The 16488-nt window shown below is 42.7% G+C and overlaps 1 protein-coding gene across 1 annotated transcript in view; it reads left to right on the plus strand.

The window, feature by feature from the left end:
- MIPOL1 (mirror-image polydactyly 1) overlaps positions 1-16488 on the plus strand; it is a 288139-nt gene that overhangs the window by 46469 nt on the left and 225182 nt on the right. Inside the window, exon 4 of the mRNA XM_018564483.1 lies at positions 8699-8828. Coding sequence (XP_018419985.1) covers positions 8699-8828 — 130 coding nt within the window. The remainder of the gene's footprint in view (positions 1-8698; positions 8829-16488) is intronic.

Genomic DNA, 16488 nt, shown 5'->3' on the forward strand with positions numbered 1-16488 from the left:
CAAGACCTTTTACAAATGCAGACTAGTCGATATTCGCAATGGGCTATTCCTGCCCCTTCACAGCAATAGGTCTCTCAAGCACTGGGCACTGAACTGTGGGAGGCAAGGAGGTATGTGCACCCCATGACCAGAAGATCAGGTTTATCAAGGGACTCCAGCAACACATTGATGGGCAAGCACTCTGAAGGTAGAAACTGGTTTCTGAGGGTGCATATTATATAGAATAAGTTACTTTGGTTTCTTTCATAACATTACAGGCATTTAAACAAAAAACTCTACCTGATGTTACTTTTGTGTAGTGCTGGCCACATGATATCCAAGTGCCTCAAGGGGGGGAGGTTTTGGGGGAGCTTCCCATTCCCTGCTGCCCTTTGTGTATATTCCTGAAGGCTGAAGTATTATTACGTCCTGACTTAAAGATGTTTCTTTTTTTTTTCCTTTGCTCCTTGAATTTGACAAGGGTACTTTGAAAGTTGAGGTTATAGGCACAGCTCTATGCTGGATTATTGCTGCTGGTATACTAGTTGATGTTACTACTAACATAACCGCTCAGAGTAGGATACATATAAAGTATAGGATAAATATAAGTAGCATAAATGCTACTGCGTGAAGGCATATTAAGAAGTAGTGCTTAAACATTTGCACATACAGTGCAATTCATAAGCAGAGGTCACCTTAAGGAAAAAAGTTGGAGAAGGTGTATGCAAACCTCAACTTTTGCTGCAACAGACTTCTGTTAACTTCTGTTTACTTTACCCCCCTGTTGGCCCTTTAATGAAATGGACAGCCTCAAGGACCAATAGAAGGCTTAGGGTCAAGCCAAGGTCAACTTTTACTGGAATAGTGAAGCTTTGGATGACATTAGGCTTCCTATGGATCTAATGATCAGTGTAAAATGTGGTCTTCGCTAAAAATTAAAGCGGACCTTCACTCATAAAAACTGCATTGCAATGTGGTGTATTCCTCAACCTCCACAGTTTAAAAAAGTGGTCTTTTTTTTCCTTTTTTTTTCCCTGTGTGTGTACCTTCCAGCCCACCCCCTCCTTCCATTCTCGTCTGGGCATTAGTAATGTAAGCTTGCTCCTGAAGCTTCCTTGGATATTCATGTCACATATCCCAGGTGGCATCTGCTGAGGAGGCACATCTTGGTGGCATGTCATGGGGGGCTGGCTGCAAGAATGTGGATGGGACAGCTGGCTTCCAATGACAGAAGAGAGGAAGATTGTGTGGAGCCAGGTGTGTGTCGGCAGACAACAAGTTGGCAGATCAGAGCAGAACTTTGAATTTGCTGAACATGTGAGTATATTAAAGGAGACGTGCACAGAGAGTAAAACATATTCTCCCCCCGCTGCTTGGAGCCGGTTAGGGTCACTGCAGTTGCCACACACTGGCTCTATACAGAGAGCTGAGAAATCATGTAATAAAGATTGCTATGCTGATGGTCTCTACACCCTGCGGAGAGCAGTGACTGTCAGTGCTTCATGCAGGGATTCCCCCTCTCTGTTCCTTTAGCGCTCACTAACGGGAGGGGTGGGCCTCTCTAGAGAGTCAGAGCCAGCTGTCATTTAGGCAGTTGGGGTGGATCCCAACAACGTTGCCGATATCCTTCCCAACAGGAAGTTATGGCTGTAAGCTCATAACAGACATTAGTCCGCTATATGCTGACTTTGGGCCAGAGGAGTACGTTAGTAAATGTACTCCCGTCACCCAAAAGAGAAGTACAGACATTCCTCGGTTACCGACTTACCTGCTTTGCGACCACTCGCACTTACGACGGACCGCCGATCGACCTCCGACCTTGCGCGTCACGTGTCGCCGGCGGAAGTGATGTCCTCCGATCTTCACTGCGGGTCCCGGTAAGTATTTTCATTGCCCGATGTACAGTACACTGTTCGGTACTGTACATCTGCAATGCTATACAGTACTGTACTAATGCAGTACAGTACTGTATAGAGTTCCTCACTTAACGATCAATTAGTTTAACGACCTGGTCGTAGGAACGGAACTCGGTCGCTAAGTGAGGAATACCTGTATAGCCAAAAAAATCACAGCCATCATACCCCCTGTAAAATCAACATTTCCATTTTTGACTGCTGGGATCTAAGGGCCATATGGCAAGCACCAAAGGATAACATGCAATTATCTGACTATTGGTTGAGCACCAGGGGGTACAGAAATTCAAAGCAGCATGAATAATTTTTCTTTATTCAGTTATTTTGTAAAAGGGAATGATATCTACCTAAGTCAGTGGAGTTTATATTTAGGCTTTTTACCAACCAGTGTTGCAGCAATATGTCTGCAGGCTTCCTTTTGATTACAATATTACAAATTACAGTCAAAATGGTGTTTGGTAAGGGTCTGTTAACCCATTGAACCAGGAGTGGAACTACTGCTGGTGCAGCCACACCGGCTGCACCAGGGACTGAAGCTGTGGGGGGCCCTGCACATCCAATGGGCTTCTCAGCAGAGGGGCGGATCTGATGAGTTCCTGCTCCAACTCCCGGCCACGTCCTTAGTAGGGGCCAGGGGCAGACCTACTGCCAGTGTGACAAGCTTCTGTGAGGGGGAGGGGGGGTTGCCCTGAGAAAAAAATCTTGCATCGGGGGCCTTTGTTCCTTAAGGTGCCCACACACCTTACGATAATCGTACGATAATCGCGGGAAATCCTGCGATCGTACGATTATCGGAAGGTGTGTGGGAGCTGTGAGACCTCTGCTACTGTAAGATCGCTTGACTTTTACCGTAGGAACATGTTCGAAAACCAGCCGAACATCGTACGATGTTCGTCTGGTTTGTGGCATGTTTGCAAGATAAAAGCCGCACGGGCCGGTGTGCGCAAGCGCACACTGCCCGTTCAGCATTGCGGTCATCGGAAGCCCGCCCCGCTTGCGATCATCGCTAGTACGATCTGGCTGTCCAAGATAGGCAGATCGTACGTTTTTTTAATTACCTTACAACCATCGCAAGACAAAAGTCTTGCGATGGTTGTAAGGGGTGTGCCCAGCCTTAGGTCCGCCACTGCATTGAACAATGCATAGTTGCCACTTGTGATCATTATGACTATATTCCTTGGTTGTAAACTTGTTATATAACTCCCCAACTTTCATATTTATTATGTTTTCATATTTCTTATTTTTCCCATGTTTTCATTTCCATTTTGCATCTCTGTTGATTCTTTTATTCCTTTTCAATACTGCACAGTCCCATTCATTGTGTTCATTCTCTAGTTTCCATTCTTCCCTTTTCTCGCTGCCTTCCCTTATTTTTCTTCCTCTCGCCCAGGATTCTGCCTGGGATTAACCCCATAAGGATGAAGAACGAAGATTATGAGCCACATGAGAAGCTCTTTGGAATATTAATCAGATTAGAGCATTTAATTCTGTTTGACTTTTGCAGACACATTTCTTATTAACCTTCTCTACAAAGCCATCTTTCACTGATCTGAAAGAATAGATAAAAACCTGTTTCTCTTGTCATTAAAAAGTCTAGCTACATAATTTGCTTCTCCCAATTCAATTATTCCTTGTATTAGTGTGGTCTCAAACATTTATTTTTGTTTTTTTCCGTTTAGGTTAACCTATCCTGCCACTTTAGCATTATTTGTTATGTTGGAACTATACTGGAAATAAATTATAAAATAAAAACTCCCACAGAAAATATTTAGTGTAGTAGTCAGCACTATATTTTGGGATTAAGTAGGACCTGACATAAAAATGTACACTTCACATAAATCAGCAATACCAGCTAATGTTAGGCATGGATCCCCTCATGATCACAGCAGTACGGAGCGGCTGTGACATTCGTTTCCGTACAGTTTTCTGAAATGACTGCAATTACTGAACCCCATGTCAAAAGTCAAAAAATGACCCCCCCCCCAATGCTGGTGTATGCACTTACCTTAAATGATGCTTCTTGATCCGATCATCATCTTCTTTCCTGTAGTTTTCACCAGTCCCTCCAGCGCTGGTGCCTGACTCTGATCCAGCGCTGACTGCTGCTTCTTATGTGTCCCACAGAGTCTGCTTGGCTGCCTGCATTGACTTACCAGCTGTTTCTCCTCGTCTCCCGGCCGCAGATCTGTACTGTGCATGCACCCGCCCCATTATCCTTTGCGGCCCCCCAAGAATCTACAGATCTTCGGATGGGAGCGCGCGAGAAACAGGTAAGTTTAAACTTCTTTGGTAACTTTTTTATGTTTTTGCATATATCTACTGCTTGCTAGCAGTAGATATATGCAACAATCTGCAAGGGTTTAAGTACCCTTTAACCCTGATCCGAAACAATCAGGTCCCACTAAACAGATCTCTGATCCATTTGTTTTCCAGTCCTGACCAGAGGCGGGGGTAACCGAGTACACGGCTGCCCATAGACTTATATTGGGCATCCAATATAGAAAAACAGACAACGAAAGGCCCCCGAATGCTGCTGCTGCTAATGTGAGAATTGTCAACAAAGGTTTAAATTTTCATACCAAGAGATTACCATCACCTATGTAGCCCTGACTTATTTTGAGTAAAGAAAAAAAATATCTTTCCATTATTAAAAAAAAGTCCTAAGAAGTCTAAGTCACATGGTCTCTGGCTGCAAAGAGAATTGTGGGTGTTTCGCCTCATTACAGACTGCATTGTTCGTTTTTAATCGGGCACATCCTGTCTGGTTGACTTGCAGTGAGGTAAGAAGAACAGCAGAGAACAACCAGTCAGGTAGCACCGCCCTAATTGGGATCTGTGTCCTATCAATAGCTACATTTATCCACAGTCTATAGTAGAAATAACATATCAAAAGGTAGCAAATGTAAATTCTGCTTAGTGCACTGGAAGAATGCCTGAGCAAGATGGTTTTACCTAGCCCTTGTGTAATAAAGACTGGTCACTGCAACTCTCTCTCCTTGTGAGGGGTGACTGGTCTTGTATCCGTTCCCTCCTGTAGTTTTCTGCAGGTAGTCAGTAGTGGGTGGAGCCTTCTGGGAAAAAGAAAGAAAAACTAGAAAAAGATGGTAACCGCATATATTTATAACCAGCCTCTGTAGCAGAGTGCACATGGGAAGGCTTACAACAATACAAAACACAAAAAAATCCCCAGCACACCTGCCAGCTAGCCTGCAAGAAAACAAATTACCCTGTTAACAGTATGCGTTAAAAGCAGAGGTTTTAGTTGCACAAACCTTTGGCCAAAAATATGTAGAAGCCACACCGCCCATCAAGGCACCTCTGTGAAGTGTGGTCCTAACTTCTGGGCCCCACCCACAACTCTGCTGTCTGCACAGGCTATGTACAGCACAGTGATGATGTAATTGCTACTTTTACAAGGTAAAAACTGGGTTTCTGAAGGCATTTAGTACACATAAAGTGGATTTATATGCTTTGTAGCTGTTGATGAGTTTATGTAAATGAAAGTTTTAATGCCTTCAGTTCAGCTTTAAATCAGAACATTATGCAAACATCGAAATACACAGCTGAAATGCATATATACATTGGCATTATAAATGTAATTAACCTGACAAAATATTTGTAATTCTGTTTGGCTAACTAGTGATTCTTCTACCAGTCAGACGAAATAGTCAGACTACTATTCAGAGCATGCAGCACTGAGGCTTTCGGTGTACTCTTTGCATTAAGCCTACTTATTTGACAGTATGCATCCCCACACTGGCAGCTTTCCTGTGCCCTTTCACATTGCCCACTATCCCGTTTGCCAGATTACTTTATGCAACCTCTTGATTTAGCATCCGTTGATTGACCTACCTTACACACAAGTCTTATTTCCAGTCTGCTTTCTGGTGTGTATACGATTATGGGACTTAAGAATAATTTCAGTTATTATGCATACAATATATTGTGGGCCTGTCTGTATCATTTTCAAACTATGTTTATTGCCTAAAGCTGGCCATACACTATACAAATATCATCAAGAATCAGCTGATCCAATGAACTGTTTGGAAAACCTTCGAACGCACAGAGGCGGCAGCCAATAAGCTGCCGACTCTGTTAAGTATTCTCACAGTGGCCAGCGGCCGCAATCAGAATACAATGCAAACAGCAGGAAAGCATTGATGGAGGAATCTAATATGTTCTTCATTTAGCCTGCGTATTGAATGAAGAATATATTACAGTGTATGGTCAGCTTAAGAGCATGCACTGAAAAGTGCCTGCAAATACTATAGTGGACACTATAGTAAATCTTTTGTGCAGCAGAGATGTCTTTTATTTCCAGATGAACAAATAATAAAGGGCACTACTTTTCCAACTGTCCACAAGTCAATGCCGACAATATGTTTTAGTGTACCTGACAGTTTCAATCTCGTGAGCAGTTAAACCTATTTAATGGGATAGTGGGATGCAATCAGAATGGCTTCAAAGTAAAGAATATGTCAGTTTTTTGTGAAAGTGCTTTGTCACTGTGGCAGACTGCCCTGTGGAGTTTTGGACTACTGCTCTCACACAGTGCAGTGTGTCTGGTTCTTTATTGGTCCAGATAGCACCACACAGTCATAATGACTCTTCTCCAATCAACAACGCTCCCTGAGCAGCGCTGTTGATTGTAGCAATGTAAAGGGTGTTTGTCAGACCATTGGAGTTCCTCACCATGAAAGCAACATCAGCATCTCCAACGTCCTGCCAGCACAGGGCAGTTTGATACAGAGTTAAAGCATTCACACGTTAGAAATATATATATTTTTTTAAAGGTTTAAAAAATGACAAATTCTTTACTATTAAGCCAACCTGATCTGACTTTGAAGTGTACCTGACCTCTGTGACAATGTAAAGCTTCAGTTGGGCATTAATGGTTTTTGGATGCAAGCATTTTTTTCTGTGTGCCTGGAGCTCTGCTTTAAGCATTGTAGTAAAAGAAAACAAAACCCAGATAGCTTCTATGTACAGGACAGCAGCTGGGCAACTACACGTGCAGCAAGTTTACACATTCGCTTCCTACCGTGTCCCTACCCCACTTACAACATTTGCTTTCTACTTGCATCATATAACAATTAGGTCCCTAAACAAAGTCGTAATATTTGCCAAAAAAATAAATAAATGTTCGGCGGTGTGTCTCATTTGACTAAGAATTACCAGATATTTGATAAGCTTGTTTACCGTTTTATTTGGATACTTCCATTTTTAAACATCTTCTCTTCCACATCAACGGAGGGAGGATTTTCCTCTATGGCTTACACAGCGGGTGATAATATTTGTGAATGTAATGTAACTGCTCTGAACCTTCACTGTGTAAATATTGAAATCTACTGCAAGTCAAAGAAAGAAAAAGAAATCTCGGATGATGCACTTCTGTTTGCATTATTCTAATTAGCTTGATTGTATTGGCATTTGTACTAGCTTGGGTCTAATGTATTAATGAGGCACAACCAAAATGTCTGTTTCCTAATGGCAGTGCTACTAGCCCCCAGTAGGTTATTCATAGGAACATATGGAAAATACACTCCAGAGAGAGGAACACGGAAGTTCAGCTCACAGCTGAGGCCTGGCTGTCACAGCAGGCTTGGGGGTGAAGGGAAATTTTTCTGTTGGGGTCACAGACTACAAACATAATATTAGGGGATTGGATCAAACCATTTCCAACCCTATCCTAATAAAAATAAAAAAGCTTTGTTTGAAAACGTTACTTTTACAGTTTCATTTCAACGATCAAACAGTTTTTAATAGTGGTAGTTGTTGAAGTTGGTCTTGTTGCCAAGGAATTTGTTCTCTGGTTATCAACTGAGATGTCCTGCTCCCTAGGTGATGGAATACCATTCTGACCAAAATATGCAGGCACTATCAAGTGGACCTGAACTGAAAAAGTGAAGATTTGTTATTTTATAGGCAACATCTAGAAATGTGATTGTGCCTAAGCAGTACCCTGAAAAATATCTTTAATTTGAAATTCCTCCTGAAAAATAACAGAGCACTACCTGTGCCTAGGCACTTTTGTGTCTACAGTCTGATAGCTGTATGTCTACTAATCTCATGAGATATGGCGGAAGATTTAGCTATGTCACTACTGTGCTGCTCACTGTTCTTGCTGCAGCGCAAGGATCTCCCTACTTCTGTATCTGTGCGTCCTCCACTTCTGCTGTTTCTTGATCATTACCCTACCAGTTATTATGTTGGCAGCTCTTAAAATTAGGAATAAATTCTTCTCTACCAAGATAACCGTCTCCACAAAGACAGTGCGAAACAATGCATGGTAGGTCAGTAAGGGGGGAAAGATCACCTGCAGGGAAACCATAGGCAGTACTGGTGACTTGTCCTTTGCCCTCTGCTTGCCATTTTTGGGCACAATTTCCATAGTTCAGGTTCTCTGGCAGATCTAATGCGTGAGCTGTGGCACAATCCTGTGAACTTTCATGTCACTGCTTGGGACAGCCACATTAGGGGTGACCAACTAGTTGAGCTTTGCAGTAGGCATGCTTGCAGTTTGCTTGGCTTCAGAGCTCACCATTTTCATCCAGGGATAGAGGATATTGTATTTGATCATCAGGCAGAAGGATCTTTAACAACCAGCTTGGCATCAGTACGCATGTGATAAACTGGTTGACCAGTCCTCTACAACCAAGGTGAGAAGTACTGTCTTGGAATCAAAATTTATCCTTGATTTAATTTGGTATGCATTTACTTTGTTCATGTACCCTTCTGTACTTTTAATTGTGCTTCTGTCAACTGCAAAACATTAGTTCAGTTCATGCCCTTCTGTCCCTTCCCAGCACTTGTGGAAGAAGTATACTGTGCTCAGCGTGAGCGGGATGAGGCTATTATGGCTAGACTCAGACTGGCAAACGAAGAACGAGATGAGGCCCTTCTCCGTGTGCAGCAACTCCAGTTGGTTCTCAGACAGTAAGTCGCATCTTCATTTAATCTTGAGTCTACGCAGAAATTTACAATGCAAATATTCCACAGCAAACAATCTAGTTAACACAAAAAGGCATAGCGGCCCCTGACTCTGTAAACTATCCGGGTTCCCAAACTTGGACATACAATATATTGCCAAAAGTATTGGGACACCCCTCCAAATCATTGGATTCAGGTGTTCAAATCACCTCCCTGGCCACAAGTGTATAATATCAAGCACCTAGGCATGCAGACTGCTTCTACAAACATTTGTGAAAGAATGGGTCGCTCTCAGGAGCTCAGTGAATTCAAGCGTGGTACCGTGATAGGTTGCCACCTGTGCAATAAGTCCATCTGTGAAATCTCCTTAAATATGCCACGGCCAACTGTTAGTGGTTTTATAACAAAGTGGAAGCAACTGTGAACAACAGCAACTCGACCACGAAGTGGTAGGCCACGTAAAATGACAGAGCGTGGTTAGAGCATGCTGAAGCGCACAGTGTGCAGAAGTCACCAACTGTCTGCAGAGTCAATAGCTACAGAACTCCAAACTTCGTGTGGCCTTCAGATTGGCACAACAACAGTGCGTAGTGAGCTTCATGCAATGGGTTTCCATGGCCGAGCAGCTGCATCCAAGCCTTACATCACCAAGTGCAATGCAAAGCGTCAGATGCAGGGGTGTAAAGCACGCCGCCACTGGACTCTAAAGAAATGGAGACGTGTTCTCTTGAGTGACGAATCACGCTTCTCTGTCTGGCAATCCAAAGGACGTGTCTGGGTTTGGCGGTTGCCAGGAGAACGGTACTTGTCTGACTGCATTGTGCCAAGTGTAAAGTTTGGTGGAGGGGGGATTATGGTGTGGGGTTGTTGTTCAGGGGTTGGGCTTTGCCCCTTAGTTCCAGTGAATAGAACTCTTAAGGCATCAGCATACCAAGACATTTTGGACAATTTCATGCTCCCAACTTTGTGGGAACAGTTTGGGGATGGCCCCTTCCTGTTCCAACATGACTGCGCACAAAGCAAGGTCCATAAAGACATGGATGAGTGAGTTTTGGGTTGGAGGAACTGGACTGGCCTGAACAGAGTCCTGACCTCAACCCGATAGAACACCTTTGGGATGAATTAGAGCGGAGACTGCGAGCCAGGCCTTCTCGTCCAACATCAGTACCTGACCTCACAAATGCGCTTCTGGAGGAATGGTCAAACATTCCCATAGACACACTCCTAAACCTTGTGGACAGCCTTCCCAAAAGAGTTTAAGCTGTTATGGCGCCAAAGGGTGGGTCAACTCAATATTGAACCCTACGGACTAAGACTGGGATGCCATTAAAGTTCATGTGCAGGGTCAAAGGCAGGCATCCCAATATTTTTGGCAATATAGTGTGTGTATATATATATATATAAGGCCCGGTAGAATAAAAAGATGGTGCTACTAACTTTGAAGGTTCTGCGATAATTGCGCAAATGTTTCTCAAATCAATATTAAACCAATAAATATACACAATTCAATTGATAAAGCACATTAAAATCAGTATCGGTGCACAGAAAAAAAACACTTATTTTTAATTGTGCCTTTTTAAGAAACAGTAAAAAAAAAATAATTAACACAAAACTAAATAAGCGATTTGTTAAAAAATTTTGTGCACTGTGTTGGTGTTTGTGTTGTGATAAAATGATACAGGCGTACATTTAATCACAACACAGCATATCGCAATGCACAGCAATGATTTGCCAAAAGTAATTCATGTAGATCCCATTGCACTCCTGACGATAATAGGTGGGTGCTGAGATGACAGCAGATACATCTGCAGATCAGTATCATGTGGTAGAAAAGTCACTCGCACTCCAATAAGAACTTCAGTCACTGTTATTTATTGACAAAATAATTATCACATCGTTTAGTGTCGTTTCAGAAACGTCGCTATACAATGTGACAATTATTTTGTCAATAAAGAACATTGACTGAAGTTCTTATTGGAGTGCGAGTGACTTTTCTACCATGTGGCCATGCGCTGCCACAGTTAAATTAATGTTATTTATTTATTTTTTTAACTCAAGCACTGTGATGCATTCTAGCTACGCACCTCTGTATGTTATGTGTTGGGGGAGGGGGATTGTGTTTTATTTTGTAAACATTTATTTTTTGCTGTTGGGGGGGGGGAGGCCTTCGGGGAAATGTTTATGGTCATAAACGGATTATAACTGGTGATAGTAAAACATTAATTATCATCCAGTTTATGAATGGGTAGAAGCTCGTATACTGAGGCTTCCACCCATTAGGAAACTCATGAATGAACAGGAAGTAATGTAATGCACTTCCTGTTCATTCATAACTGGAGACACATAGGGGGGAATTTATCATTGCACTTGCGCCTATTTTTACTCTTATCTGTTTGCATGTAAAATATTTGGCTTTATTTGCGCCAAATTTATTGTCCCATCCTAAGATGTCTTCATAAATGCAGTTTGTAGATTAATTCTTAAAACTGCGAATCTAGTGTCAATCAATACAGGAGTGCGAGCACAGCACATCTCTGAGGGGAAGGCTGCGAGTGCAGCTCTGCCCCTCACTGTTTACATGGAGAAGAGCGGAGAACTGACGTTTTCCTCTCTGCTCCCCGCTCTCAAACCTGCTCTAATTTGCTGTGGTCCAGGGTCCCCCAGAGGAGCGGTGGACCACGGCGGGGAGAGAGCCGGCGGGCAATAACAGACAGTGGGCGGTTATTGGCCCCAAATCTGAAGAACAACAGTGAGAGAATGCAGCAGGCGGGGCTGGGAGGGGAAGTGACAATCAAGCAGGCTTACTTTCCGCAATTTTTGTTAATAGCTGTCATCAGTGGCTGAAAAGCTATTTAAAGGGGACCGTCGGGAACCGTTCTGATATAAGTTCATGGGTGCTAAAGCGACCATGAGCTTATAGCAGAATGGTAAAAGCCACCAATGAATGGCATACTGACATTGGCAGCTGGAAACAGTTGTGTTCCGCCATATGCCGTATATCGGTGGCAGCAAAAGGTTTAAACCAGCGGTCTCAAAGTACCGGCCAGCTGACAAGCCAGGTATGCGGTCACGGACTACGTACCAGACTTGCGGGAGCAGCTACGTGGTCTGCATCTCTGTCGTCACTGAACGCCAGCCGAAAGGATTGATTAGTGAGGTCTGGCGGGAGTCTATTATTGTGGGGAACACGGGGAATGGGGGGGTGTACTATTATGGGGGGAGTGTACTATTATGGAGGGAGCGTATTATTGTGGATTTGTGTGTATGTTAGTTTAGGAGCAATTAGGGATTTCTGCATGAGGAATTTGCATTTTCCTGCAGCAAGAATCCCTTATCTGGCATTTACAGGTGGAAGCTGTCACCCATTCAAGTTAATTATCCATTGACAACCGCTGCATGTAAACACCTGCACACCGTAATGGTATGTGATATGATTACTTGAGGTTAGAAATCAATCACTCTCCCTGGACGTATCGATCAATGCATCCAGTGATAGTGATTGATTTCCGAACTGCATGTAATCATGTCGCATACCATTACATGCGATGTGCAGCGTTTGTCACCTGATCATTAACTTATTGTAAATGGGGTCTTTGTGTGTGGGGAGGGTGCATATTTCTATGTGTGTGTGTGTGTATTTCTGTTTACTTGTGAGTGAATGTGTGAATCTGTTGGCCCTCTTTGATTAAAATTAAAACATGTAGGAAAAACCACACACATACTGACGCTGCACACACATACACAAGTATGCATACTGATACAACACACACAGAAACATTAACACACATACCGGCATCACTCACAGAATTCCTGACAGTACACAAATACAAACTCATAAAAAAAATATACTGACATTGCATACAAAGCAATCATCACAAATACATATCAACATTAGTAACACACTCAGACATTAACAATGGTATCATATACAGTTCAATTTTATTTTGAAGTCTAAAATTTGACAAGTGGCCCCCATGGGAGAAAAAAAATGTCCATTGGCCCCTGGATGAATTGAGTTTGAGAACCCTGGTTTAAACTGGAAGCCGTACACAGAAAATATAACAGATTCCTCCATCCACACTGAGCAGCGTGGATGGAAAAATCTCCTGCTGGGCTATTATATTCTGACAGCAGCTGGTGTGTCACTTTCACAGTCCTTGAACTGTGATGGGTGTTTTTGGACTGTGGTAGGAGACTGTGGCACCATGAGGAAACCCTTACAAACCCCCAAAAAACATGCAAACTGCATGCAGACAGTGCACTCCCAGAACACGAACATTGCAAGAGTACTAACTTTATTAAATGCTATTATGTCTAACGTTATACAGTTTACGGAAAATATCTATATGACAAATACCAACACAAAATGCTACCATGTACAGTATATTACACATAAACATAGAGTAGAACATTTTGTAAATAGACAAGTCAAACGCTGTTTAGACAAAGCAGCTTATATGGTAAGGCAATGCCAAGAGCAATGATGATGTCCACTATGATTATTCCAATGCAACCAGAAATCATCACTTAAAGTACAGTAATCATGAGAGAAACAAGGGTGCTGCCATGGCTGGCCCCCTTCTGAGAATGCTAGTTGTGTGGCTGCAATAGCTATGAGTCACTGACCCAGAATACTTGCCCAATCAATGAAAGTCAGAATGTCTTCTCTTTATACTTGCTTTGAGTCAGTGGCTTTAAAAGAATTGCACCCAAAGTGTCAGTATGACAGCCTGGCAGCCAGTATCTTCCAATGGAATGTCAACAATAGCAGCCTTGTTATCTCTTATGACAGGTTTTCTTTACCTGATCTAACTAAAGTAAACCAAAATCATATTGGTTGCTATGGGTTACTGCATTATAACTGATGCTGGCAGATATGTTCTTTTGTTGCAATGGTCGGCTTTGTATAGCTGCTCTTTTGCAGTAATTCTTTAAGTCAAAGCACAGCTACTTGTGTTAGAGGCATCCAAAGACAACATCAAAGGGACAGTTAAGGGTGTTCTGAAAATAGCTGCTTTCCTACTTTAGATTAATAAACTATCACAAATATGACCATCCATGAAATCAAGTTACAAAATGTTAAAATGAATGGCATTCAGCATATAGTCCAGATTAATGTCCACTATTTGTATTCCCATCTTTCCTTCACTGGATTTGACAAATGGATGGAGATGGCCAGCCCCCTGTACCTACATGTAGGTCTAAAAGCATGTGAAAACATTGGCAGCATGCCCAGACTGACTGAAAAATACACAAATGTACAAGTATGGACACTGCTGGATAAACACATTAGATAGTGGCCTTGAAAGATTGACAGTTCGGGAGATGAAGAGGCTCTCATACAAACAAATAGAATGACACCAAGTCCTGATACCTTACTACCTACGGCCGTAATTACCCATTGTTTAGTATGTGAAACATTTTTCTTAGGACATAGTGGCATCCTCTTCACAATAGCTTAATCCGAATGCATAGCAAAAAACTAATATATAGTGTATTATTATAGCAGTTTTATTTTTCACAGGCATTTCTTATAAATTAAATCTACATAGAGGTTGCCATGGCACAAAGGGCAATAGTACACTTTCTCTGGGCCCATTCACACCTATGGGCGCTGCAGCACATGTGGTAGGTGTGAATGGGCCCTTATAGTCTCACTTTAAAAACCACACTAAACCACTGTGCATATACAGGTGAAACTCGAATAATTAGAATATCGTGCAAAGTTCATTTATTTCACTAATGCAACTTAAAAGGTGAAACTAATATATGAGATAGACTCATTACATGCAAAGCAAGATAATTCAAGCCGTGATTTGTCATAATTGTGATGATTATGGCTTACAGCTCATGAAAACCCCAAGAACCCCAAATCCACAACCTCAAAAAAATAGATTATTACATGCAATCAATAAAACAAGGATTGTACATAGAACAATATCGGACCTCTGAAAGTACAAGCATGCATATGTACTCAGTACTTGGTTTGGGCCCGTTTTGCAGCACTTACTGCAATTACTTTTGCACGATATTCTAATTATTCGAGTTTCACCTGTATGTGAAACAGTCACATAGGATATAATAGAATTTTTACTTGAAAAGCATATTCATGTGTTCTGCTGCAGGAAAACAAACAAGTGTGAATAGGCACTTAGTGTGTTTTTAACAACACATTTACAGTACAGCTATTGCCAAAACCTACTAAAAGGCATCATCCAAAACTGATATTTTATATTCAGGAGGACATTATTTGGTCAGATAGCTCACCCAATAAATCTTATCTCCAAATGTTATTTGATTCTGACTTTTGTGGCAGGTTTAAGGTAAATCTGTGGCCTTTAACTTAGTATTGCTGACACATTCTGTTGCCTACCCACACTGCTGTACAGCACCATGCTTGGCTTAAAGTGGACCTTCCCTCAGATATATTTTGAATGCTAACTGCATGATAAGCAACATGTCAGTGAAACAGTTCCAGGTAATTATTACCTCTCAAAAAGGTCACAGCACTTCCCCTGACAATGCCTTCATTTGCTTTAATCCGTAGAAGGAGAGCACCATCTTTGTTAAGCCATCATCCAGAGTCACTATCTACTTCCTGGACTGAGATGGCAGTTCAGAGATGACATGATCGACATAAATCTTGGTGTCTGCAATTCTTGGCTGTTTTGACACTAAAATGTTGCAGTCTGATCACTGGGGAGAAGAGGCTGGAGGAATGATTCCTCCTGCCTTCAGGATGTGGATAACATCATCTCAGCGTAGGCAAAGTCACTGACTACTATTCAAGGATTGCATTTTAGTGATTAACAGGCGGTTGTTGTTGTTTTTTTTAATGATACAGTTTGCATATATTGGGACATGTCGGGAATGTATTCATGGAGACTTATAAAGGTAATGAATAATGGTCAAACATTCCCATAGACACATTCCTAAACCTTGTGGACAGCCTTCCCAGAAGAGTTGAAGCTGTTACAGTGGCAAAGGGGGGGCCAACTCAATATTAAACCCTACAGCCTAAGACTGGGATGCCATTAAAGTTCATGTGCGTGGGGGGCGTGGCCAGCATGTGATCCGGAGTAGACGTGCGCACGGGAAGCTCCGCTTCATAGAATATCCTGACACTATCCTGGCGCTGAGTTTTTGCCACTTACCTGGGTTCAGGTGTTGCTCTACCCCTCCGGAGTCGGCACGGATATTCGGCAGGGTTCTGCATGTGGCGGAACAAGTACAGATCGACTCGATCGTTGGTAGGCAAGCCTCGTGGTGGCTCAGAGGCGGCCATCTTGGCTGTGCTGGCTGAATGCAGCAAGATGTCTGTGGGCACTCAGACGTGTGTCCCGGCCTCGCCGCCTCACTCGCCATCTAGCTCTGACATACTAGCGGCCATTACATCCTGCACCAGCAAGATCGACTCTCTACTTGCAGATGTGAGTTTCCTGCGACATGGACAAATTCCGTGCGCGCATGGGCGAAGCGGAGGCCCGGATTTCTCAGGTGGAAGAGACAACGCGGTCAGACTGGCCCCCACTGGATCTCTCACCCTCTGGCTCTGGAAGCTATTCCAACATCCGTTGAGCAATATTGGAACCTGAATGCCTCCACTGCTGGACCTGCTATGGTATGGGATGCATTTAAGGCCTATGTCAGAGGCGATTTCATGTCA

This window comes from Nanorana parkeri, unplaced genomic scaffold (genome assembly GCF_000935625.1).
Source record: "Nanorana parkeri isolate BGI_ZX_2015 unplaced genomic scaffold, ASM93562v1 scaffold755, whole genome shotgun sequence".
Taxonomy (NCBI): domain Eukaryota; kingdom Metazoa; phylum Chordata; class Amphibia; order Anura; family Dicroglossidae; genus Nanorana; species Nanorana parkeri.